General features: G+C 45.3%; 1 protein-coding gene, 1 non-coding gene and 1 pseudogene across 5 annotated transcripts; all 3 read right to left on the bottom strand.

Annotated features, from left to right (window-relative positions):
• Positions 1–7,246: 7,246 nt before the first annotated feature.
• LOC112927006 (large ribosomal subunit protein eL15-like) lies at positions 7,247–7,794 on the bottom strand (annotated as a pseudogene).
• Positions 7,795–10,863: 3,069 nt separating this feature from the next.
• On the bottom strand, positions 10,864–22,360 carry EIF4G2 (eukaryotic translation initiation factor 4 gamma 2). 4 transcript variants are annotated; one of them, XM_072727273.1, is made up of 22 exons: positions 21,782–22,360; positions 20,477–20,603; positions 20,115–20,180; positions 19,327–19,467; positions 18,662–18,764; positions 17,811–17,942; positions 17,659–17,725; positions 17,404–17,555; positions 16,946–17,056; positions 16,673–16,756; positions 16,496–16,594; positions 16,062–16,203; positions 15,801–15,961; positions 15,325–15,438; positions 14,695–14,820; positions 14,434–14,538; positions 14,131–14,346; positions 13,790–14,048; positions 13,245–13,449; positions 12,905–13,116; positions 12,695–12,816; positions 10,864–11,690 (listed from the first exon to the last, which is right to left on the bottom strand). In XM_072727273.1, exons 8-22 carry the CDS (start codon positions 17,485–17,487, stop codon positions 11,625–11,627), a joined length of 2,106 nt encoding a protein of 701 aa, XP_072583374.1. In that variant the 5' UTR covers positions 17,488–17,555; positions 17,659–17,725; positions 17,811–17,942; positions 18,662–18,764; positions 19,327–19,467; positions 20,115–20,180; positions 20,477–20,603; positions 21,782–22,360; the 3' UTR covers positions 10,864–11,624. The 4 variants fall into 4 exon arrangements, with proteins under 4 accessions (XP_072583374.1, XP_072583375.1, XP_072583376.1 ...); XM_072727274.1 differs by having other exon boundaries at positions 20,477–20,541; positions 21,782–22,285; XM_072727275.1 differs by lacking the exon at positions 15,325–15,438 and having other exon boundaries at positions 21,782–22,186.
• Positions 15,130–15,272, bottom strand: LOC112927123 (small nucleolar RNA SNORD97). Its single transcript, XR_003236466.1, has one exon. It is a non-coding gene; the product is annotated as a small nucleolar RNA SNORD97 (small nucleolar RNA).
• Positions 22,361–23,485: the final 1,125 nt, after the last annotated feature.

The following is a 23,485-nucleotide window of genomic DNA, read 5'->3' as shown; positions in this document are numbered from 1 at the left end:
CAGGCTTGCAAATCACCTAGAGATTCTGATCCGGTGGGTCTGGAGTGAGACCAAATATTTTGCAATTCTAACAAGCTCCCAGATGATTGCAAAGTTGTACGTCACGACAAGTGTACCCTTGCTGAGGGAACACCCGCAGTGTGTTTACTGGGACTGAGAGGCCCAGCAGGGGCTGTGATGTGGAGACTCAGGGAGGGGAAGGGAAGAGTCAGAGAAGGCTTAGGGAAATAGAAGACACGAAACCATTATTTTGAAGAGCAGGAGAGCGGCATACCTGGGAGTGGTAAAGTCGGATGTTGTAAACCTCTAAGGGTCTGGGTCCTCGGAAGAAAAGAGGACAAAAGTGGTTGGAAAGTGCTGGTGGGAAGCAAGGTGTCCAGTGGCCCACCCAAGGCCACTGGCATGAGGGGAAAGACAGCAGGGAGCTGATGGGCTCAAGGAGATGTCAGGTTTCCTTCAAAGCAAGAAGAGGACAGTAATGTTCAGAGAGAGATCGAGGATGTGGGGACATTTGGTGGCGATAGACAATGGGACCCAGAGGGTCTGAAGGAAGGGTTCGAGGGAGCAGGGCTGGGGAGTTGGGACAGACCCGCAGGTATACAGAGAGGTTTAGGGGTGAAAGTGGGAGCGGGGGCCCTCGGGCTTCTAGTGGGCTGGGGTGGGGGTGAGACGTGATGGGGGCAAGGTGCCCAGGGTAGGCTGCAGAGAGCAGGGGTGCAGTCTCTGCCAGCTTGGGTCACGCAGGCATCCTTGGAGGGAGGGGGCTGGGGGGCACAAGAGCTACAGGGACGCTGTCCCTCCTGGACCTGGAGAATGGGGCGCCTCTTCCCGAGGGCCTGTTGCCTTGTGGCCCTGGGCAGGAAGGGTGTGGTTGTGCCCTTGTCTCCACAGCACGTCTCGTTACTGAGGGTGCTTTTTTACATCGATGTGGTTAAGCAGTGCAGTGGCCACGTTGCACTGGAAACAGGACTCCTTGCTCAGCATTTCCAAAGATGAAGCAGTAATTGTGTTTTGAGTCCCAAATGCCGTGTACACCCAGATATAAGGTGGCTTGAATTACAGGGTCGCTCACTCCATTCCCACGTGTTCTCTCACCGCTCAAAACGTTTTTGTGGTTTTTTTAAAGATTTTATTTATTTATTTATTTGAGAGAGAGTGTAAGCAGGTGGGTGGGGGAGCAGAGGGAGAGGGAGAAGGAGAGAAACAGTCCCCACTGAGCAGGGAGCCCGAAGTGGGGCTCAATGTCACAACCCTGAGATCACGACCTGAGTCAAACCCAAGAGTCGGACACTTAACCGGCTGCACCACCCCAGCACCCTTGCTCCAAAGGTTTTTTTAAATTAACTTAAGTTCATAGACTTTTGGGATACAGGCAAAATAGTTCAGTGTCTGTTAATAATATTTAATTTATTTATTACAAATGCATATTTAAAACCGCATATAAAACAAAACATTGGCTAAGAACTAGTGCTTGGGGACCTGGGTAGCTCAGTCGGTTGAGCATCAGGTCATGATCCCTGGGTCCTGGGATCGCACTCCCTGCTTGGTGGAAAGTCTGCTTCTTTCCCTCTGCTATTCCCCCTGCTTGTGCTCTTTCTCTCTCAATCTCTCTATATCAAATAAATAAAAAAAATTTTTAAAAAGAACTAATGCTTTTCTCCATTCACATTTCATAAAATAATTTTACTCATTCTCTAGCCATGTTCCAAACCCTCTAATGTGGTTTTTAATAGGATGTAGCCTTCCGTTCCGTGGCATTGTTTGTGATCCGGGCCTGAGAATCTATTTTTGGCTGGAAATGTACTCCATGTGTTCACTCCCATCACATTAAGATTTTTGGCCTTTCCATTTGGTAGATGTGTATTGTCCACCTCCATTTCACGTACCGATTTTTATTTATTTATTTTTTAAGATTTTATTTATTGATTTGAGAGAGAGAGAGAGAGTGAGAGAACATGAACGGGGAGCAGGGAGAGGGAGAAGCAGGCTCCCCGCTGAGTAGGGAGCCCACGTGGGGCTCCATCCCAGGACCCTGGCCCCGAGATCACAACCTGAGCCCAAGGCAGACGGTTAACAGCCCGACCCTCCGAGGCGCCCCATAGTGGACTGGTTTTTAAAATAATCCTTGGGGCACCTGGGATCGAACTCCCTGATCAGTGCGAAACCTGATTCTCCCTCCCCACTCTGCTTGTGCTTTCTCACGATCTCTCGCTCTCTCTCTCTCTCTCTCTCTCTCTCAAATATAAAATAAATCTTTAAATAAATAATTTTTTTCATTTTTAAAAAATATTATTTATTTATTTATTCATGAGAGACAGAGAGAGGCAGAGACCCAGGTAGAGAGAGAAGCAGGCTCCGTGCAGGGAGCCCGATGTGGGACTCGATCCCGGGTCTCCAGGATCAGGCCCTGGGCCGAAGGCAGACACCCAACCACTGAGCCACCCGGGCTGCCCTAAAAAAATTTTTAAGTGATCCTTAAAATGTTTATTTATAATTTTCGCTAACTCTTTAGATTGTGTGATCACATCCCCAGGAATAAAGATTAAATCTGTGTTAAGTTTCTCTGTGCTTTTTTTGGTTTTGTTTTGTTTTCTTCACCGAGCCCACTGTGTGTGGGGGGCGGGTCTCCACACATGTCAAAAACTAGCGTTGATTGGACCATTTCAGGTTCGTGTGTCATTCCCAACCAGTACATCCTTATGCGCAAAAAAAATAACTGAGAAGGTTTTGTGTCATTGGAAACAAACTGTCAGCACTAAAATGTCAGGCCAGGCCCGTTCTTGGGGGTAATTTGAGATGAAAACCTGCAGGGCTGCCATGTTCTATTTTCTCCAGATTTGAAAATCAGCTCCAATTCTGACCATGTCTGATGGAAAACATATGAGCATCAGATTGTTCTTCCAACAACAAACTATGCGACTTTGGACAGCGGCTTCATTTGGATAGTGGCTTTGTGTCCCTTATCCCTGATTTCCTACTGATTAAATTGGGAGGACAATATTTGCGTCCCAGGACCACTCTGGGAGAATCCAATGCAATAATATATGCTGTGGGCCAGGCACATAGTTGGGGCCCCCCAAAGCTAGCCTTTTTCTTACTGATTTTTTAAAAAATATTTTATTTATTAATTCATGAGAGACACAGAGAGAGGCAGAGACATAGGCAGAGGGAGATGCTGGCTCCCTCCAGGGAGTCTGATGCAGGACTCGATCCCAGGACCCTGGGATCACGCCCTGAGTTGAAGGCAGCTGCTCAACCACTGAGCCACCCAGGTGCCCCTTCTTACTGACTTCTAAGAGCTTTTTCTGGTTAACCCTTTATTGTGAGTATGGCAAATATTTTCTTAGTTTGTCCTTTGTTAATTTTGGGACAAACAGGTTAATTAGACAAATCCATCAACACTTTCTTTGGTGGTTTCTGGATTTTTTTTTTTCCCATGCAGAGGTAGATTTTCCATGAGGTTGAAGAAGCTTACGCTTTAGGTGCCCGCACCCCCTGTACCTCCTGGGGCCTTGTACATTATTTTGTATTTGTAACTTTGTATTATTTTTCTTAAAAGGGCTTCTCAAATGATTTAAAGTGCAGGCAGGCCCCACAAAATCTGGAACTGCCACCAACATGCTTAGCACGGTTACTTTACCCCAAATTGAGAAAATCTTTGATATGACTAACTGTATCTTTTCACTCTTCTTGATGTTCTAAGTTTTCTTTTTTTTTTTAAATATTTTTTTAAAATTCTTATTTATTTATGATAGTCACACACACACACACAGAGAGAGAGAGAGAGAGAGGCAGAGACTCAGGCCGAGGGAGAAGCAGGCTCCATGCACTGGGAGCCCGATGTGGGATTCGATCCCGGGTCTCCAGGATCACGCCCTGGGCCAAAGGCAGGCGCCAAACCGCTGCGCCACCCAGGGATCCCTGTTCTAAATTTTCAATGCTCAAATGGATTACCAGTGTGGTAATTTTCTTCAGAGTTAATTTTTCTCAGAACTAAATAAAGCTCCACTATTCATTCATTTGTTCATCCAAGTGCTTCCCTTCCCTTTTGCACCCAGCTGAGCAGTGAAGTAGGTTTAGGGGAGGGGACCAGTAGGGGGTGCCTCGTAGGCATTGTGGCTGCAGCGATGGGGGTGCTGGTATAGCAGTGCAGGTGTATTCATTTCCTAGGCCTGAAATTGAGTGCCTTAAAATGACAGAAGTGTACTCTCTCATCATTCTGGAGGCCAGAAGTCTGAAATCAAGATGTTGGTTGGACACCTGAGGGCTGTAGGGGAGAGCGTGTTCCATGCTGTTCTCTTAGCTTCCGCTGTTGCTGGCGGTCCTTGGCATCTCTTGACTTGTAGAGACATCAGTCCAATCTCCACCTCTGTCATCATGCGACAGTCTCCCTCTGTGTCTATATGTGTCTCTTTTCATATAAGGACACCATCATAGGGATCCCTGGGTGGCGCAGCGGTTTGGCGCCTGCCTTTGGCCCGGGGCGCGATCCTGGAGACCCGGGATCGAATCCCACATCGGGCTCCCGGTGCACGGAGCCTGCTTCTCCCTCTGCCTGTGTCTCTGCCTCTCTCTCTCTCTCTCTCTGTGACTATCATACATAAATAAATAAAAAAATTTAAAAAAAAATTAAAAAAAAAAAAAAAAGGACACCATCATATTGGACTAGGATCCACCCTAAAGACCTCAACTTGATTACATCTGATCAAAGACCTGATTTCCAAGTAAGGTTACATTCACAGGTACCTGGAGTGAGGACTCCAACCTATCTTTTGGCTGGGGCACAACTCAACCCATAACAGGGGGATCTGGAGGCTGTCTGTTCCTCACCTCAGGTGCTGTGGCACAACCTTCGAAGGCACCTGCTCTTCAGGTGCTCGCCCAGGTCTGGTTGCCCGCTCCCAGGAAGGAGGAGCTCACTGCCTCTGGGCAAATCTCTTCCTTTCTTTCCTTTCCTTCTTTTCCCCTCATCGGGCTCAGCAGTGATGAGTGCTGGCTCCTGAAATGCAGTACAGGGTTTGAGTGATGACCCCACGACAACACTGTGTCCCAGCACATCAAAAGAGGACACAGAAGGTGCTCATCACTACTTGATGAAATGAAAGACTTTAAGCAAGCTGCTTCACTTTTTTGAGACTCAGTTTCTTCATCAATGAAATGGAGATAATAAAGTACCTGCCTCAAAGAGGTTGGGAAGATTAAATGAGATGATTAACAGACCTAATCTCGACTGCATATACTACATGCTAAAGCAATGGTAGCTCGAATAATCACAATAATATGCCATAGCAAAGCATGGGTAATACTAATGAATGAGTAATATTATCAATAAATAATAATAGCGATCCTCCAAAGGCAGTCCACTCCATTTAGAATAAGAGCCACCTGCCTGGGTAGGTCAGCAGTTGAGCGTCTGCCCTTGGCTCAGGACGTGATCCCAGGATCGAGTCCCGCATCGGGCTCCCCGCATGGAGCCTGCTTCTCCCTCTCCACAGGTCTCTGCCTCTTTCTGTTTCTCTCATGAATAAAGAAACAAAACCTTTAAAAATAAAAAAGCCACAGTCCTCACTGCGTCTGGCTAGTTCACATGCTCCTTTGCCACTCTCTGGCTCAGGCCCCTACTCTGCTCAGCTGCACTGGCTCCTTCATTGTTCCTCGCACGCCCTGTGTGTTCCCATCTCTGGGCCTTTGGCTTGGCTTCTCCCGTGCCTGGAAAGTTCTTCCTCCAGATATCTGCATAATTCAGTCCCTCACTATTTAGATCTTTGCTGCAGGGTCACTTCCATATAAGACCTTCCTGAATACTCTATTTCAGCGAGCATTCACATCACTCCCTATTACTGTTTTATTTCTCTACATATAGCATTTTTAAAAAAGATTTTATTTATTTGAGATAGAGCACAAGCACGAGCAGGGGTGGGGGGGTGAGAGGCAGAGGGAGAGGGAGAAGCAAGCTCCCCACTGAGAAGAGCCTGATGCGGGCCTCGACCCCAGGACCCCGGGATCATGACCTGAGCTGAAGGCAGACACTGAACCGACTGAGCCACCCAGGTGCCCCGCATAGCACTTCCTAATGGACCCTATACACTTGTTTCTTCTCTCTCTCCTACCAGCCAGAACGTGTGCCCCTTAAGAGCCTTTGCCTCGTTCACGTCACATCCCTAGCGCCACAGAGTGCCCAGCATGTGGTTGGTACCCCCTAAATATTGCTGGGATGGACGGACCTGTAGAGCAGTCTCGTACCTGTCGAACACTGTTTTCCATTACCCATCTGGCTCCTCGGAACGACCCGAGGAGGTGGCCAAAGGATAAGGCAGGTGAAGCCCAGAGAGGCGGAGCCTCGGCCTAAGCTCCTGGAACTCATTCCTCGGGAAGCTGGGGTGCCCAGGCTCTGAGTGAGTCCCACGCAGCCTGAGCGGCCCCCAGGGATTCAGGGCTTGTCAGTCCCACTGCTGCATCGTGTGTGGCTTCAGGGCCTGTGTCTGCTCCCCTCTGCTCTCTGCTCAGACGTCTCCCTGACCAGAGCCCAGGGTTTCCTTGGAGGACACCCCTTGGAAGGGGGTCTCCCCATCCAGCGGGGCCAGGGAGCTTGGGAAGTCCCTGTCCTCCAGGCCCCACGGCAGAGCCGGTGTGTCCGAAGCTGCTCTACGCTGCCACCTCCAGGAGAAGAAGGCAGACGTCCCTCGCTCAGAAGCGGTGTGGACTCTGCCTCCGGGGGTTCAACGCCTCTGCCCAGAGAGCCCCCCTTCCAATGCTCCTCAGGAGAGTGACTCTTCCCTGAAGTCCTGGCTTCTCCAGCGCGCTTCCCCCTCTGCGCTCAGGCAGCCCATCGCCTGCCCATGGCTGCACGGCCCACCCCCGTGTCCCCGCTGCACAGAGGGCTCTCGCGGGGAGAGCTGGTGTCTTCGTCCTGCTGTGCCCCGAGCGCTCAGGGCTGGCAGTGATGTGCTCACCTTTGAAGGTTCGAATGAATAAATTAATGTGGGGAGCTGAGTGCTTTGGAACTGGATTGGAAGCAAGACCTAGTGCAGAGAGGGACAAGAGGTATCATACTGTAGGTGTGAACTACAGCCACTTCCCAGAGTTGCCAAGAGGTCAATGAGGTTGAGTTCAAGATTGGACTCTTACCCAGGAATCTATCTGGACGCTGACCCCAAGTTTGTAGTTTGTATTCTTTGAGAGTTGTACTTTTTAAAAATTGTCCTACATTGTTTATTAGGTAAGAATTGTGCAAATATTACTTACATCAGCAGTAATGGTGGAGCTGGAGAGTGTTGTGTCTTCTCCATGTCGCTTGGCAAGAACCACCAATAGATGGTGGAACTTGGGACCCTTTCCAAGGCCATGGCTCTTGCGGCCTGTGGATGTCAGCCCTTGAATCTCCCTGTGCTTGTGGACTGCTTGGTGATCCACCGGGTGTCAGGGTTTCTGATGATAGTTTTATGGAATGGATCAATGAAGATAATCTCAAAGAACTTGTATATGGAATCTTCACCAGCCCGATGGGAAGTCAAGACGCTCAAGAGCCGCACAGTGGCGTCCAGCTCACGCCTCTGCATCAGACTGAAGGCTTCTGGCAAACCAGCTGGTTAACAACCATGACGGACCAGCTTGCTGTCGTAGTGCCCTTAGGAACTGGAGGTTTGTGGCCACCACGACACACACAAATCTGATATAGCGCATAAACTTGCTTGGCCTTGAACCCCAGTCGTGGGCTTCGTCAGGCGGGGTCGGGGGGTGGGCTGTGGAGTGCTTCTTCCTCCAGAGCTCCCAGATGTACTTGTAAGAGCCCATCTTGGCTTCCCTTTGAGCCGATGGCTGCTGCCGGACAGAAAGAACTTTTCTCCCACAACCCTTTTTGGGCTCAAGAGTCGCACCTTCTTCCTCATGCCCCGATTATAGAAAATTCAGGTTCTCCAAAACCTGGATTCATCGTTGCATTCCATATCTATTTATTGGTACTTGGTATGTGTCCAGCATTGTGCTAATAAGCCCTGGGAATCGAGGAATGGACAAGAGACACCCACATCCGGGAGCTCTTCTCGGCACAGTGGGAGGGCAGGCAGTAAGTGGGTGGTCACAATGCAGAGGGGGTAAGTGCTAGATGGGGCGGTGGGGTAGAGGCCTCCTAGCAGACAGTGGTGGCTGTCTACACATGCTCCCTTCCCGAGTTCTTCCTTCCCTCCCACCTTGGGAGTCTTTGTGGGAGTCAAGGACTGCCTGACACAGCAGTGGCCCAAAGGGCCAGATCCATGCTCTGCTAACATGAAAAAAGGCATCGAAGGGTGAACTTGAGATCTAAGCCCGTGAGTTGTGGGCTCCTGCCTGGGGCTCTGAACCCAGACCTGGTGTCACTGGGAGAGGAAGATACTGGCACAGGAGGCTCTGGGGTTTGATGGGGCTTACGACACTGCTCTGGCCAGGTGAGTTCTGGGATGCAGGCTACCCGGCTTTCCCCTTACCCGCTTCGTTTCTAAGCCTGGTTCTCTGGGCTTCCTTTGCATCCCTTAAGCGGAGTTCCAGTAAGTTCCCTTTCTACTTACTTTGTCCAGGGTACATTTCTCTCTGCAACTAAGAACTCTTGAATGGTACCAACTCCTCAATCTTGGCAGAGGAAGGCAAGCTTTCCATATGTGGGACACCCATGCTAATTCTTGAAGGGCAAAGTAAGAATAAGCTAGATGAAGAGTTGGGAACAGCAAGGAGAGCAATGTTCCAGGAAAAGGAAACAGCATGTAGAGGTCAAGACACAAGAAAGAAAAAATACATACATAAAGGGGTAAACAGCAGGTAACTGCATTAAGGAATTTAAAATTTCTTGAGGTGAACTTGGAGTCCCTAAAAGGCAGAAGGACCAGAGTTTTATAACCACTCTGATGTAGAGAATGGACTGGAAAGAGAGCAAGATGAATGGGAGGGCGACCGTTTGGAAGTCCATTACAATAGTTCAGTCATGACACCGTGGGGCCTGGACCAGGGCCGTGCAGTGGAGATGGGGGAAGAGGTTGAAGTCAAGGGCCTCGATGGTGATTATGGAAGATGAATGGAACGTGGGATCAGTTGGGAAGGAGGGCTCAGATGGGGGAAGCATTCAGGCCTGGACGTTGATTTGGGGGTTAAAGTGCTTGCGGCACATTCAGATAAAATGTCCAAGAGCCGGTTGGATGTCAATTGATGATCTGGGAAGATTTGGACTCGATAGATGGTCCTCAGACTGTCGATGGGAACTGGAGCTCTAAGAGTGGAGTGTTGAGAACAGTATTATGCCTGAGACAGGCTAGAAAAGAGGGCCTTCAAAGATCTTAAAGCCTGAAGGCAAAGAACCAACTATTGACTGCTTTTGATAGGTCAGCCCATTGGACGTGCCTGAATGGAAGCTCAGGATGGAAGCAGCTCTTCGGAGACATTAGAAAAGCTACTGAGAAGGTAAAGTAGGAATTCACACAGATCAAAGGCCTACTTCTGTGAGGCTATCTTGCTTGGCATTCACATTACCTTTAGTTCTCATGCCCTTGCGCCCCCCCCGCCCCTTTAAAAAATTTATGAACGACACAGAGGCAAAGACAGAAGGAGAAGCAGGCTCCCAGGACCAGAATCACACCCTGAGCCAAAGGCAGATGCTCAACCGCTGAGCTACCCAGGCATCCATCCCTTGGCCCTATTTAAAAAAAATAAAATAAAATCAACTCAGAGGAATGAAACAAAGTATCCTGCCTGAGAAGACACTGCTCACCAGTCAGGATAAACGCCGTCCTAGAACTCAAGTCTGAGTTCCTTCCACTATCTCTATATCCAGATCTTACCACATAGGGCAAGTTTATTATGCTTGTGATTTAATTCGATAAAATATGCTGTGTGTAGCCACTGTTCCAGCTGCTGGGGAAACGGCAACAAACAACTTTCAATCTCATATTCTGGAAGGAGTCAGATAAAAACATGCAGAAGTCACAATGGTGGACACAGCAATACCTAAAATAGGTTGGGATATATCAAGTTATGTGTTCAGTTACATTTTAAAATTGAACAGGGATGCCTGACTGGCTCAGTGGGTTGAGCGTCTGCCTCCGGCTCAGGTCATGATCCCAGGGTCCTGGGATCGAGTCCCACGTCAGGCTCCCTGCTCAGTGGGGACTCTGCTTCTCCCTCTTCCTCTGCCTGCCACTCTGCCTACTTGCTCTGTGTCAAATTAAAAAAAAAAAAAAAAAAAAATCTAAAAAAAATAAAATTTTATAAACAGAATGGCACTCTTACTAATTAACCTGACATTTGAGTCAAGACTTAGGGAGCCAGTCATCTAACTATGGGGGTGAAGTGAGGAATGCTTGGCATGTCCTAGGAAGCAGGCCAGTATGGCAGGAGCAGAAGGAATTTCTTACAACTTTGCTGTTGATCAGAGAATCAGGGTGTTGGGTAAGGACAGGAGGGCAGACTAGATCAGATGTAGGGCAGCACAGACCAAGGTTAGGGTTTTGACCTAGAAATCTGCCTAGGCAAATGTCAGTTTTGCTGTATAAAGGAAAGCAGAAATTTGGGGCTGTTTAGATGTGGTTATCGAAGTATCTGCATACTGCTAGCTAACAACAGCAAGTCATTCATTCATAAGGACACACTGAGTAAATCCAAATATTGGTCCACAGTATAGTACGCTAGAAAATACACCATCCAGTCTTAGAAATATTTGTTACCTGGCCGGAGGTTAGCGTTGCAGGTCACCATGTATTTCATAGGACAGTCACCAAGTTTGTTACTATGCATCAGTATGGGCATTCTGAATTCATGAGACTTTCAAATATTCAGTCTCATCCCGTAAGTTCCTAATCTTCAAATCTAAGGTAGTAATTCATAAAGTCACACACAACTCTATCAAGTATCACAATGTTTATTGATAGATACAAGTATATAAAATCAGGGCATGAACATGACTTGATAAATTAAGTAGACTTAATTTCAATACTATAATAAGAGGGACCAATTCAAATTCTCACCATTTGTTTCACACCCACAAAACCACTTCAAGGGCATTAACGATCTCTCAAAACTGATCAGTTTTGTGCAAGTAAACCATGTTTCTTTTAAAAAGACTTGTGCACTTGCCCAGGCTCAAGGATATTAAAATCTAGCACATAAAGCCCATTACTAGAGGTAGAAATACAGGCAATATACTATTACGGCAACAACCATCAATTACAGTTAAGAATTTTTCTGTAACAACCAAATGGATAATCAAATATTGCAACAACTCAAGTATTACTGAGCAAAGTGCATTTCTACAGTATTCAGTGTTGCTATTCAGTTTTCTAACTTAAAACAGCCTATGATAACTGGCAGCAAAGAAGGTCCTTGCAATAGACTGCCTCTGCTTGAGAACTTAGGATGTAATTATTGCATGCTGCTAATATACTATCTAAACATTAAAGATACTCCTAAAATATTTGATGGTAGACTATGATTAAGACATTACACTACAAAAAAACCTTATGCAGAAGGAAATCCTAACTGACGTGCTTCTGCTTTAAATATTGTGAAAACATTACAGCGGAATGAATTTTCGCAGTGGTTAGGTCAAATGCAGTTACGTCATAGCAACAGTATGTTTTGCACAATTTAAGGCTTTGGCTGGTTCTTTAGTCAGCTTCTTCCTCCGACTCTTCTTCTTCAGCAGTTTCTAGCCAGGTTAGCCACTGATTCACCTGTGAATTTGTAATTCCACAAAATTAAGCCATATTTATGGAAGGTAGAAAAACCAATTGATTTAGGACTGAGCTAGCAAACCCACCAAAGGGGAGAAGTTTTAGATAGTATATACCTTTTGTGATCGCAAAAGCCTTCAAAAATACTGTAAATATTACTTGACTATTGGCCAGAAGTTATTTTAAAACGGTGTCTATTAATTGTATCTGGTAAGGGATTTATAGCCAGTTAGCTTGGGTGTCATTCTCGGAAACTACTCCAGTTACATCTCAGGTTCATCTTAGTATGCAACTGGGGCTGCCCTGCAAACCTAAGAGAGGTTAGCAATAGTTGGGGGGGGGGGGGGGAGAAGGATTCCTGTAAGTTGATTTCTAGCTCCACCCCAGCATTGCTAGATCAGATTCCCCAAGGACAGAGCTAATGAGAAATGCTTCACAGATGTCCCTCACAAAGCTAGTTTGTGAGCCTTAGCAATATAGAGAGCGGGGTTTCTCAAAGCCTGGTCTGTTAGAAAACAACAGACCCACTAGATCTAAGTCTCTGAAACCTGCATTTAAACCACTCTGTTTATGACTAACTTACAGTGCTTTTAAAATCCCCCGCGAAGTATTAAAAGATCTTCCCAATCTTCCCCTAGGGCTAGAAGTCTACTAAGATTTAAAGTATTAAAAAAAAAAAATCAGCAGCAATCTCTTCTTTACTAACATTTAAAAGCTTAAATCCAATCTTGTGCATTCAACCTTTATAAGTAGCTTTATTTCTAAAAAAAAATGCTAGCCACCAATAACCTCTTAGGTATCCCTAAATTGAAGCCTTTCATCACTTCATGACTTCACCTTGCTCTGCTAACTGCCTACTTTACCACAGCTTCTAGCAGTGCAGTGCAGAAGGAGAGGAAAAAAAACCAGGTATTTTGTCTCCTCTATTCCAGCTTTAAAGGCTCTTCATTAAATACTAAGTAAACTGAAAAAAAGCAGACTAACTGCCTCTAATGAAGATTTACCTGGAACAAAGCCTTGCCTTTCCCAGGAAACTCTTGGGTTATATCTTCTTTCCAAGCCAAGAAAGCTTCTTCTTCAATAATTTCCATGTCATAAAAGTGAACAAAAAAGCGGAGTAACATGCCTAAAAAACAATATGCAATCCCATGATCTAGTGGGCTGCTGGAAGACATGGCCCACATGCACCACCATCCCCGTCCTCTGTCACTCACCTTTGGGGAAGTTGCTGTTATAGCAGTGCACCTGCAGAGCATACAGGGCACTCACTTGCAGATCAACGTGATCATGAAGGAATTTCTGCATTACTGGCTTGAAAGAAAGAAGCAGTTGTTTTTCCTGCTCTAACTGTTCTTTGGAAGGAGCAGAGGAAGAATCTGTCTCATCACTGGGTGGGTTTACTTCACTAGAAATATACTGTAAGAAGCTGTAAAGAAAGATCTCGTTAGAACGTAAAAGTGAAATTTTCTAGCTCAAGAAAGACAATTCTAAGTCCCTTGCCTTTGACTTCTTTCTAGTAAACAAAGTGTAACTTAACTCTGAACTTTATCTTACCTAGTCATTAAGATGTTCACAAATCCTTTATCTACATGAAGTTTGGGGGAGATGTTATCTTTAATCCATTTATATATGGTTTGAGGGGATGGATCCAACTTTATTTGTTTCAACAGTTCCTTCTCCAATTTGAGGAGTGGGAATAAGAAACTCAGTCCCTTTCCTTCCAAAATCTCCAACATGCGGTCCTTATTCTGATCAATTTCTGGAGAGGAAAAAAAAAACCCACTTCCATCAGGTAGTTCATTTTAGCCAGTTTCCTATCTAGAGAACAGCTTCACAAATTATATCCCAAATATAAGAAATTAATGTAAAAAAAAAAACAAAAAAACCAAAACCCAGCAAAGGAAGTGCTTAGTATTCAGATCAGTCATTAAATTATTTCCTTTTTATAAAAGGTGAAATCTAGCCTGTGTAATGCTTATCATCACTATCAGGACAGGATAATCACAGTGTGATGATCTATACAAATCTGTTCAAGGTACTAAAGACTATCTAGACTTATTATTCAAAATAAAAACAAAAAGTTCCCAGCATGCTCTTACCTGGAAGCATTTTCTGCATATTGACCTTGCTTTGTTGAAAAAGTTCTGTTAACCATTCTCGATCTTGTAATTTAGCTAATTGCTGAAGACAAAGTAAGAAGAGAGGAAAATGGGTGCCACTTTCCAGTGGTTGAGCTAGTTCTGAAATGCTCACCAGCTCTGAAATGATGGCACGAGCTGCAAACTGTGCTAAATATGATTTCACCAAGGGGATGTCAACCTCCAGTTTGGGGCACTGGTCCAATACATTCAGGAAAGCCTTAGAAGAAACATATAACAGTTTATCAGTTCTCAAATATGAATGCAAAAACAGTTCTCACAGAATCAGTCAAGTGTTGTACCTGCATGAAGTTGTCACTTGTGGCTATCCCTTCTTGTTTGAGCAAACTGATCAAAGAACTTGCTTTTTCTTTATCTTCATCACTTCTATCTAGTGACAGGATAATTACTTTGCTTAACATTTCAGGAAGAAAGTGTTTAGGAGCCCTCATTTCTCGTACGCCACTGACTGCTTCATTTGCATTCCCACTATTCAGATATTCAGTCACAACAGTTTCCTGAAAAGAACACAATCCAAGTATCTTTAGTGGTTTTCCTATCTCAGATCCACTTCATGAATTAGACTCTAATTATCTGAAACTTACGGTTAGTTTAAGCAGTTCTTCCTTTGATGGTGGTGGCTTTTTACTAGTCTTGGCAGGCTTTTCCTGGATAAGTGGTGGATTAGTTTTGAGACCAAGCTGAGGTGTCTAAAAAAACAAAAACAAAAACCCAGAAAAAATTGGTATACATCTTTATTTTAAAATAAGACTCATGGAGTTAAACACACACACACACACACACACACACACACACAGTCTTCAAAAAGTATTCTAACAATAGAAATTGTTATACCACAATCATACCTGTCCCAGAGGTGGTGTTTGAGTGCGCGGTGGTTGTGCACTAGGAGGAATCATAGTTATCTGGGGCTGAAGCTTTGGCACTTGATTTTTATTCATTAGAAATGACTGAGCAGGCCTCAGGCTAATCTATAATTGAAAACAAAAGTTAACATGCAGTTGGCAAACTATTAGATCCAACATCCTACAATCTAAGGCACAAAATCCAGAACTGATGGCTGAAAAAGGTTGCTCCATGTTAACGAACTTCAGGCAAGGAAATGTAATGATTTGGTCCACACAAAAATAAGGTATCACAAAATCTTACATTTATACTAGAATTCTCCTAGGAGAAACATCACTAAAATATAAATCAGAGAATTTATTTACAAGAAAAATCACAATCAAAATCTTGACAACCTTTTTCTTTGTTCTAACTGAAGACTTTAATTAAAAGATTTGCCCTCATATCTCATAATCTTCGCTCATAGGACGCTGGACATCCAAAGAAAGAAAAAGAAGTACAGAAAAGAAAGAAGAAGATAAAGAACTCCAGCACTAAGTCCTCTTAATAACGCGTCTTATTTATAATCATCGGGCAATAGATTTCTGAATTGACACACTTTGGTATATAAGTAACATAGGCAAATGTACCTCATCTGCATTAAGCTGTCCTTTCTTAGAAAACCGAGGTGGCATATCCTTCGACTGTCCTTGCAGCTGGGATAAGAGTCCCTGACTCTGGTTATGGTAGAGCTGGCTTAGCCCCTATTTTAGAAAGGGAGAAAGAAAGGCTAGATAAAAAGGGGTCCACAAATTATGGTAATCAAGTACCAAAGGGATGAACCAAGCCATAAGGAAAGTTTAAACTGATTGTTCAGAGGAAGTAAAAGATGAAACAAGGGAAGAATAAAAATCTAGCCTAACTGTCAAGTAAAGTACTGTGACTTTACTAATCTTAAGGATAAGCATCTCACACCCAGTTTTAAATAACTGTCACAGATGTAAATTTGGTTTAGAAAAAACACACAACCTTAAAATAGTTGCATTTTTTTTTAAAAAAGCAAAAGGTAAATCACAGATTACTGGATTTAAAATTTGTTGCCTAAGCATTCTCAATGTTTCCGTACCTGACTTTTCATGAACTTGCCTCCCATCTCCCCAAACTGCGATTGTGTGGGAGGCATGATGTGTCCCCCATGGCCATTGAAGAGCTGATTCGAACGATGACGCCCCATGGTGGGTGAAAACCTATCCTGGATAACTCCTGGACCAGTACCAATTCCGCTACCTTAAAAAACATAATGTGAAAAAACATCATTTTACAACACAACTCTGCTGCTGTTAAAATGTCAGTTTTTTTTTAAAACCACAGTTTTGTTCAAAATCACCTGGCATTTGTCCAAACATATCAGCAAGTCCTCCAAGTGGGTCCCTATCCATTTTCATCCTGGGTGGCATGAACGGTCCCTCCAGAAAGAAGTCACTTCTCATCCCTTGAGCCATAGGAGCAGGAATAAACACTCCTAGATCCTTTAAAAATAAAGTGAATAAATTCCAGATTCTAGACACTATTTTACATAAAACTACAATTTTTATACTGAGAAAAACAATTTCTAGGCTATAGGAATGCTAATTATGTAATTTCTATATATAACTTCTTCCCATAACATTATATAAAAAACTTTTAAAAGACATTACGCTATACCAGTAAGGAATCTTAAAATAAGTGATAGTAAGATCCTTGCAATAAGATCTTGTATCTTGTGACAACTTTCTTACTGCTTAAACTCAGTTAAAAAAAAAAAAAAAATCAGCATCTTACTTTTACTGCATCTTGACGGATTTGATTGATCGTCTTTGGTCCATTGTCAAGAAAAGCCTTGCGAGGAACCCAATGGTGTTCTCGCAACTCTACGGTATCCTACAATTTAAAGATAGTTAAATTAAGTTTTAATAATCCCAAAGAGAAATCAGCTTAACATATTTAAACCAGTTTTACCTGCAGCAGGAAACGAATCCTTGCTGGCAATTCCTTACTTAACATCAAGGAGCACATTCGGGCAAAGTACTGATCCATTAAGGACTAATAAAATAAAGAAATACATTAATTAGAAAAAAGTGCTATGGCAAATTTATATCATTATTTAAATCTTCTAAGATTTCTCGGTTTATAATCAAGAATAGTGACTAGCATGACAATCCCATACATCATAAAAGTCATCTAAGTAAAATTAAAATAAGCTACTTATACCATTTATGAATTAACACATACCTTGGCTCGTTCATGGTCTAATCTAGGTCCCACTGTCCTCATTATCTGACAGAGGCACTCCAAATCCTCTCCCATATCTTTAAGTTGGACTCTCTTCTTCTTTTCCAAAAGCTATACCAAAGAAATAAATGCCACACGTTAGCAAAATCTTATTTTAACACTTTTCCTTACATTTGCACTGAGGGAACACACACTTACATGCAGTCTAGTACAGTATCATTTGGTCTGTATAGAAGAAACCCTTCCAAATTAAGCAATTTTAACAGGTAATTAATTCTACCTGTACCTTACAAAATACATTGGAGACTTTAAGTCCCTATTTATTACATTTAAAGTTTTGCTAGCCACTTGAAATATTTAACTAGCCAACATTCCCCCATGGCACAAGGCAATTATAATGGGCTTTCTCCCAGATGATGGTGTACCCAAGAAACCTAAGCCTAAATTCCCATACTTACTGTTTTGATGCACTTATGAAGGATAGATTCATGAATAAGATCAAGCTTTCCAAGTTCTCCAATGAATTTGATGTTCCCCAACATCTTGATCTTAGCAATGGCTCTCTGTTCCTCCTCCTCGGGGAGGAGGGGATTTTCACGCTTATCATAGACTGAAAATAGACAACAGAAAAACGTTAACTGTCAAAATGAGATTGGAAACACACAGTACTATGGAAACACACAGCATTATGCAAGTATCAAACAAACTCTCACCGTCAACATTTCTGGTTCGGTTTTCAAATTCATCTTGTAATTTGGAAATTAGGAGGCGTCTGAATGTCTACAGGAAACAGACATTTGACAGGTTTTGTTAATGAAATCTTTCAAATCAATTCAAAAATAAGCAAACAAACACCACCACTTACTGTGCTTTGCTTCTGTCCTGGTTGACCCTCTGCTGCTGGGCCATCAAAGTTTGGTGCATCTTCTGCCAATCGCAGACATAGCTGAGCATACAGTGAGCTATACTTTGGCTCTTCTAGGGCTTTGTCCACAATCTACAGAAAATGGCATTTTTAAAACCAAATAGGACAACTTTTTAAAGAACCCTTCCTTTAACCTAATACTTCCTTGCCAAGTCTTAAGGTTCGTGCATCTTGTGGTAACTTTCTGACCTATCTCAAACCTCATCTGTCTTATGCATGTAAAATGACTTGCAGCACAGCCTGGAAAAACACAAGCACTTAAATATTAGCTGTAACATGGTTCCCTAAAAAGTCCAACAATACAGATCTCAAACGAATCACACCCCACCATCTGCATGAGTTGAAAATATCTTGGCTATCAAAACTATAAAGAGACACTGGAATCTTACTATCAACTATCCTGATTCATTTCCAAGACATAAACAAGATAGGCTTTCCACAGAAAAAATGAAAAACAAAACAGAACACCACCCTGAATAGCCAGTGCTTGCTTGCACCTAACTCTACATACAGCATTAGCAATTTAAAATACACCTTTTATGAAAGGGGAGAACCAAACTTAAGGTAAGCACTGTGTAATGTATCAGATTATCCAATCACTATGCTGTACACCTGAAAGTAACATTGTATGTCAAACTATACTTCAATAAAAAATAAACATCTACCTCTTAAATCTGATGCCATTATAAAAGTCATTCTTCTTAAAAAATCACCATCACAATTCAAAAATACATGTATTTAGCTCACACCTCAGAGTTTTAAACAATGATGCAAGTAACTATTTAACTTACCAGCAGTATGACCCCTTTAAGGATGAGTTTAGACTCTACACCCACATTGAGGAGCTCAAGGCATAGCTTGTCAAACTTTTCAGGAGTAAGCTTATTTAGTATGCTGGGGAGAAAGGAATCATACTAAGTGTCCGGCAATACAAAAGAATTAATGAGTTGGAAAACAACTTTTAAATTATGTTATTTTTTTTCTTCTGTCATTGAATATCCAAGATCTTCTTACCCACCTAGCTAAAGGTATGTTAAAATAAACCTCTATTATTTAGATCATATCTCTACCTGCTTGGGGGTCCCCAGCTGTCTGACGCATCTTTCTACTACTTCAAAACCCAGAGAACAAGAACCTTCTCGTTATGAAGGCTAAAATCCAGGAACTAAGATCATTACGTTCCCATGCTTTGGTGGGTTATACGCCAGGCATGGGCAATGTCAGGACAAATGGCTTGTGAATTATAACCCAATGACTGCAAGCAACTCCTAAGCCTCAAGATACCCATATGCTGCTTTTCAATTTAAGATAGAATTGCCAACACAGACATTAATATTTACGCTTTGGACACGAACACTGCCTTCTGAATAATATAGCATATACACAAGAAAAATCACAGCCAACTCATTTCCTCCCCTCCTTTTAGTAAAAGGACAAAACCTGTCTATAAACTTACCCTCTTACTTTCCTGAAGATTGCATCATGTCGTTCTTTTTCATTTGCGGAGTTGTTTGCTGCGGAGTTGTCATCTCGTCTAGTGCTTCGTGCAGGAATCCATTTCTGAGCGTTTTGCCCTGGGGTTTTCCCCAGGAACTCGCTAGTAAAAATTGAGATTTATATTTAAGACAATTTAAGACCTAAAGACCTAGCACCGTCACGTAACAGATATCACAGCAATCAGATGTTATTTCTAAATAGAAAATAGTTTACATTTTTTTCAACCTCTTACCGACTAAGTAACTCCCAATCAGTGCTCCTCAAACTGTGCATCAGAATCACCTGAAGGGCTCGTTAAAAAGACTGCTGGGCCCATCCCCAGTTTGTTTCAGTAGATCTGGGGGAGGGCCAGATAATTTGCATTTTTAATGAACTCCCAGGTGATTCCAATGCTGCTGCTCCAAGACCCACACCTTAAGAAGGTCTTCTACCGTTCTAGGACCATGTTGCATACATACTGCCTTACTACTAATCAGTATGGATAATGCTGATAATAATTACGGATTTCAGAAATAACACGAATGAAAATAATCCAGAGTTGAGATGATAAAACAGCAGTTTGAGAGCCCTAACTCAGATGATTTAGTAAAAGGACGAGCAAGAGCTGATATTCTAAATTAAGGATATGTACCAGAAACCATACCCACTATGATTAGGATTCCTGATATCTACTGCTGTACTATTATGCAGGAGATAAACTATTAATCTAATCTGCTTTATAAAGCTTACTGTTACTACACACTATACCTGTTGCCAGCAGTCTTGGGATAGTGCTGAGGTGCACCCCTACTTCCTCCTCCGCCCGAAGAAGCACTATTGAAAAGAACAACTTCTTTTAAAACCATATGCCAACTCCCTCACTTAAGAGAGCTTACGGTCTAATTATTCTGTATTTCAGAAATTACACCATGGGAATAATGTTTATCCTCCAGATGGCAAACAGAAGATAATGAAAATTTAAGCACTTTATAAAAAAAATGTACACGGGATATTCTATATTTAACTTGCAGCTCATTAAGTCAGAATTATCTGGTATGGCAATTCTTTTGCTTTTGTGACTGACCCCCCCCCCCCCAAGTAACGTTTGCCATAAATAAATCTACACGTACCTGAAACGAGAAGCACCCCCTTCTGCGATCGCACTCTCCACTTTGGCGGCTTGACAACGAAGAATCTTCAAAAGAATAATATTAATGGATGGGGTGGGGAGGGAAGAGGATGGGAGAAATGAAAAACCTAGAATGAGAAAGAGTACCAAAATTAGACCTGCTAACAGCCGGATCTATAAACCTTCAATTATAATTTATTTCGGATCTTGGCACTGCAGTTGATTGAACTTTCACTGCATTGCAGATCTCCTAAGACTAAAATAGCACGTACCCAGACACCAATGGACAGTAAAAATTTGTTTGGCCACCCGGAAATTCCCTTACGTTCAAAGGTGCAAAGAGCCTTCACAGACACACAACATCTCAGCTGCGAACAGCAAATCTTTCAAAGAGCCACTTTCTACTTTGTGAACCGAGCGCGGAGGAACAAAATCGAGCTCCATCAGCACGGGCACGTCGAGGGGCAGCTGCCCTAAGCTCTCAAGCCTCCAAGCTCGACGACGGGCCCGGCGGGCTGGGTACGGGCAACTCAAGACGGCCGCGGGGTGCGGGCTGGCACCGGCAGGCGGAGACCCGGGCGACAACATGGCAGCAGCAACCTCCGCCCCGTTTCCCCCCTTCCCGGGAACAAAAGAGCAGCGGATCCCTCCCACCCAGGCCGGAGTCGGGGAAGGGCTTCCGACAGGCTCCCCGCGAAGCCGCTGGGGGCCAGGCGCGGCGGGGAGGAGCGGAGGCCGCCCCCGCCGGCCCAGCGCCCGGCTCTTTGTTCTCCAGGCAGGAAGGCGGCCTCCTTCCCCCGCCGCCTCCGAGCGGACCCCCTCCCTCCCCATAAATCCCCGAGGGCCTGACAGCCGCCCCTCCGCTCCCTTCCCGCCGGCGCCGAGGCCCCCACACACCGCCTCCCCGCCGGGGCTCCTGCGCCTCGGCTGGTCCCGCGCCAACGGCCGCCCCCCCCCGCGCCCGCCCGCACGTCGCTCCCCGCCGCGGCGCGCGGCCCCGCCACGCTCTCCCCTTCCGAGCACACGGTCGCCGCGGCCCGCTCGGCCCCGGCCCCTGACCCCGGCCCGACAGCCACGGCGACGGCCGGGGCCGCCACGGCCGCCGGCTGCCGCCTACTCCCTCAGCGGCGGGAGAGGAGAACAAAGGTGAACCATTTCTAGGTGCCCCGAGAGCCGAAAAAACGCTAACAAGGGTCGCCCCGCCCGACTCCGCCTGCGGCCGCCATTTTGTAGCGCTCGAGAAGAAGCGGCCAGGGGACGGCGGCCATTTTAGAGCGCTCCACTCGGCGGCGGCGGCTCCACTCACCTTCACCGAGAGCTCAGCAGCTGCCGCCGCAGCTGCCTCCTCAGGATCCGGTCGTCGGGGACAGGGAAGGGAGGGGAAAGGGGAACGGAAAACAAAAAAGGGGGAGGGAAGGGGGAGGAAGGAGTCGGGGACGGCTTGAAACACTCAGCTCAGAGGAGTCGCTGCTGCAGCCACCACCCGGTACTCGCCGCCACCTCCATAGAGCTCCGGCTCGCTGCTGGCGCTGAGGCGTGTCTGAAGCCCAACTTATCACTCTGGGGCAGCCGAACCCACCAGGGCCGCCCCGAATGGCTCCTTCGCCGCCCAATCAGCAGCCGCACTGCTGCCCGCCGCCAATCCGCGCCGAGCGGCGGGGAGGAGCCCCACGGCCAAGCTCGGTTGCGGCGCAGCCCCGCCGCAGTGCGCAAAGCCGTATTCGCGAAGGCTCCGAGGCCGGGCCCGCGGCGTAAGGGGAGCGCAGCGCGGTCGGGGTGCGGGCCGCTTGCGTAAAGCCCAGACCCGTCTGCGTCTGCGTCGGTGTGGCGGCCTCCTCTCCCTCCGGTCTTTGTTCCCCGAGTGTGCCCCGTGCTCGAGGCCATTGTGCAGCCCCGCTCCCCTCCACCTCGCTCCTCCGCGGGAAGAGGGGATGGGGGCTCGCCGTCCCCCCACCCTACCGGACTCCTAGCCGTGGTTGCCCCTCGCAGGCCGGGCCTCCCCGGGACGGGCCTGGAGGGCTGCGGCCTGGCGCCCCGGGGCCCGGCGCCTGGAATAGCTGCCGGTCTCGAGGCGCTCAGCGTCGGCAGCCGTAGGTGAGGGAGCCGGGAGGATAGGGTTCGGGAAACCAGACGGCGCCCCCAGATGCGTAGAGAAGGCTCCTTTCAGCTCCCTATTTATCCCACCCCCTGCAGAGTGAATGAGAAAGGGAGAAAGGAAGGGGTTTATTGTCTTTGTGCCTCACGCGAGGAGCAGCGTTTCCCGAAGGAATGTCCGGCCAGCGGTCGCAGAGGATACCCCGACCCTCGCAGACTTCCTTGGAAGGAGTGATTGCGGAGCGCGGACGTCTGGACGACTTTAATCGCTAGCTCCTGGTTTTGGGGTTTTATTTGCATTTAAGCACGTTGAAGGCTGTCCACTGTGTAATTCCATTTTACGTAAGGTCCACTATGACAAATAGGATTAGGCGTTTCAAAGCCAGCAGGATGAACTATTTATACTTCTCAGGTAATATTTTAAAGGAGGGCTACCGTAAAATGAAGTGTCCGTCGTTTGCGACATTTTAGCTACATGAAAATGGAATCCTGGCTCTACAAAAATGGAGTCATGTTTCCATATACTTAGCAGAAATTTCCCCATCTTCATTTGGAACATGCGGTTTGATACAATGTGTATCAAAAGCAAGAAACTGTTTTAACATGCATGTCTTTTAAAGTGTCCAATAAAGGGCAGGGTTTTCAAAGACCTGCCTTAATGTTCGACATGTCAAAACAGCTCTTGGTGTTGAAAGCACCTAGTCAGTAATAGTCTTCATGAAAGTTGCAGTTTGTCCTAGGCCGTTTAAAGCTGGTAACAGAGGGATGTGGTGTGGCTCTGAAGATTTCTAACACAATTCCAGGATCTTTAGATCTTTGCCATACATGAGGCTGATCATTACCCCTCATTATAGTACTACAGTTGTTGCTATTAAGTCAATTTCACTTGAACTTAAGTGGAAAATGTCTCATTCTT

This window comes from Vulpes vulpes, chromosome 11 (genome assembly GCF_048418805.1).
Source record: "Vulpes vulpes isolate BD-2025 chromosome 11, VulVul3, whole genome shotgun sequence".
Lineage (NCBI taxonomy): Eukaryota > Metazoa > Chordata > Mammalia > Carnivora > Canidae > Vulpes > Vulpes vulpes.
This window is presented reverse-complemented; position numbering and strand designations above follow the sequence as displayed.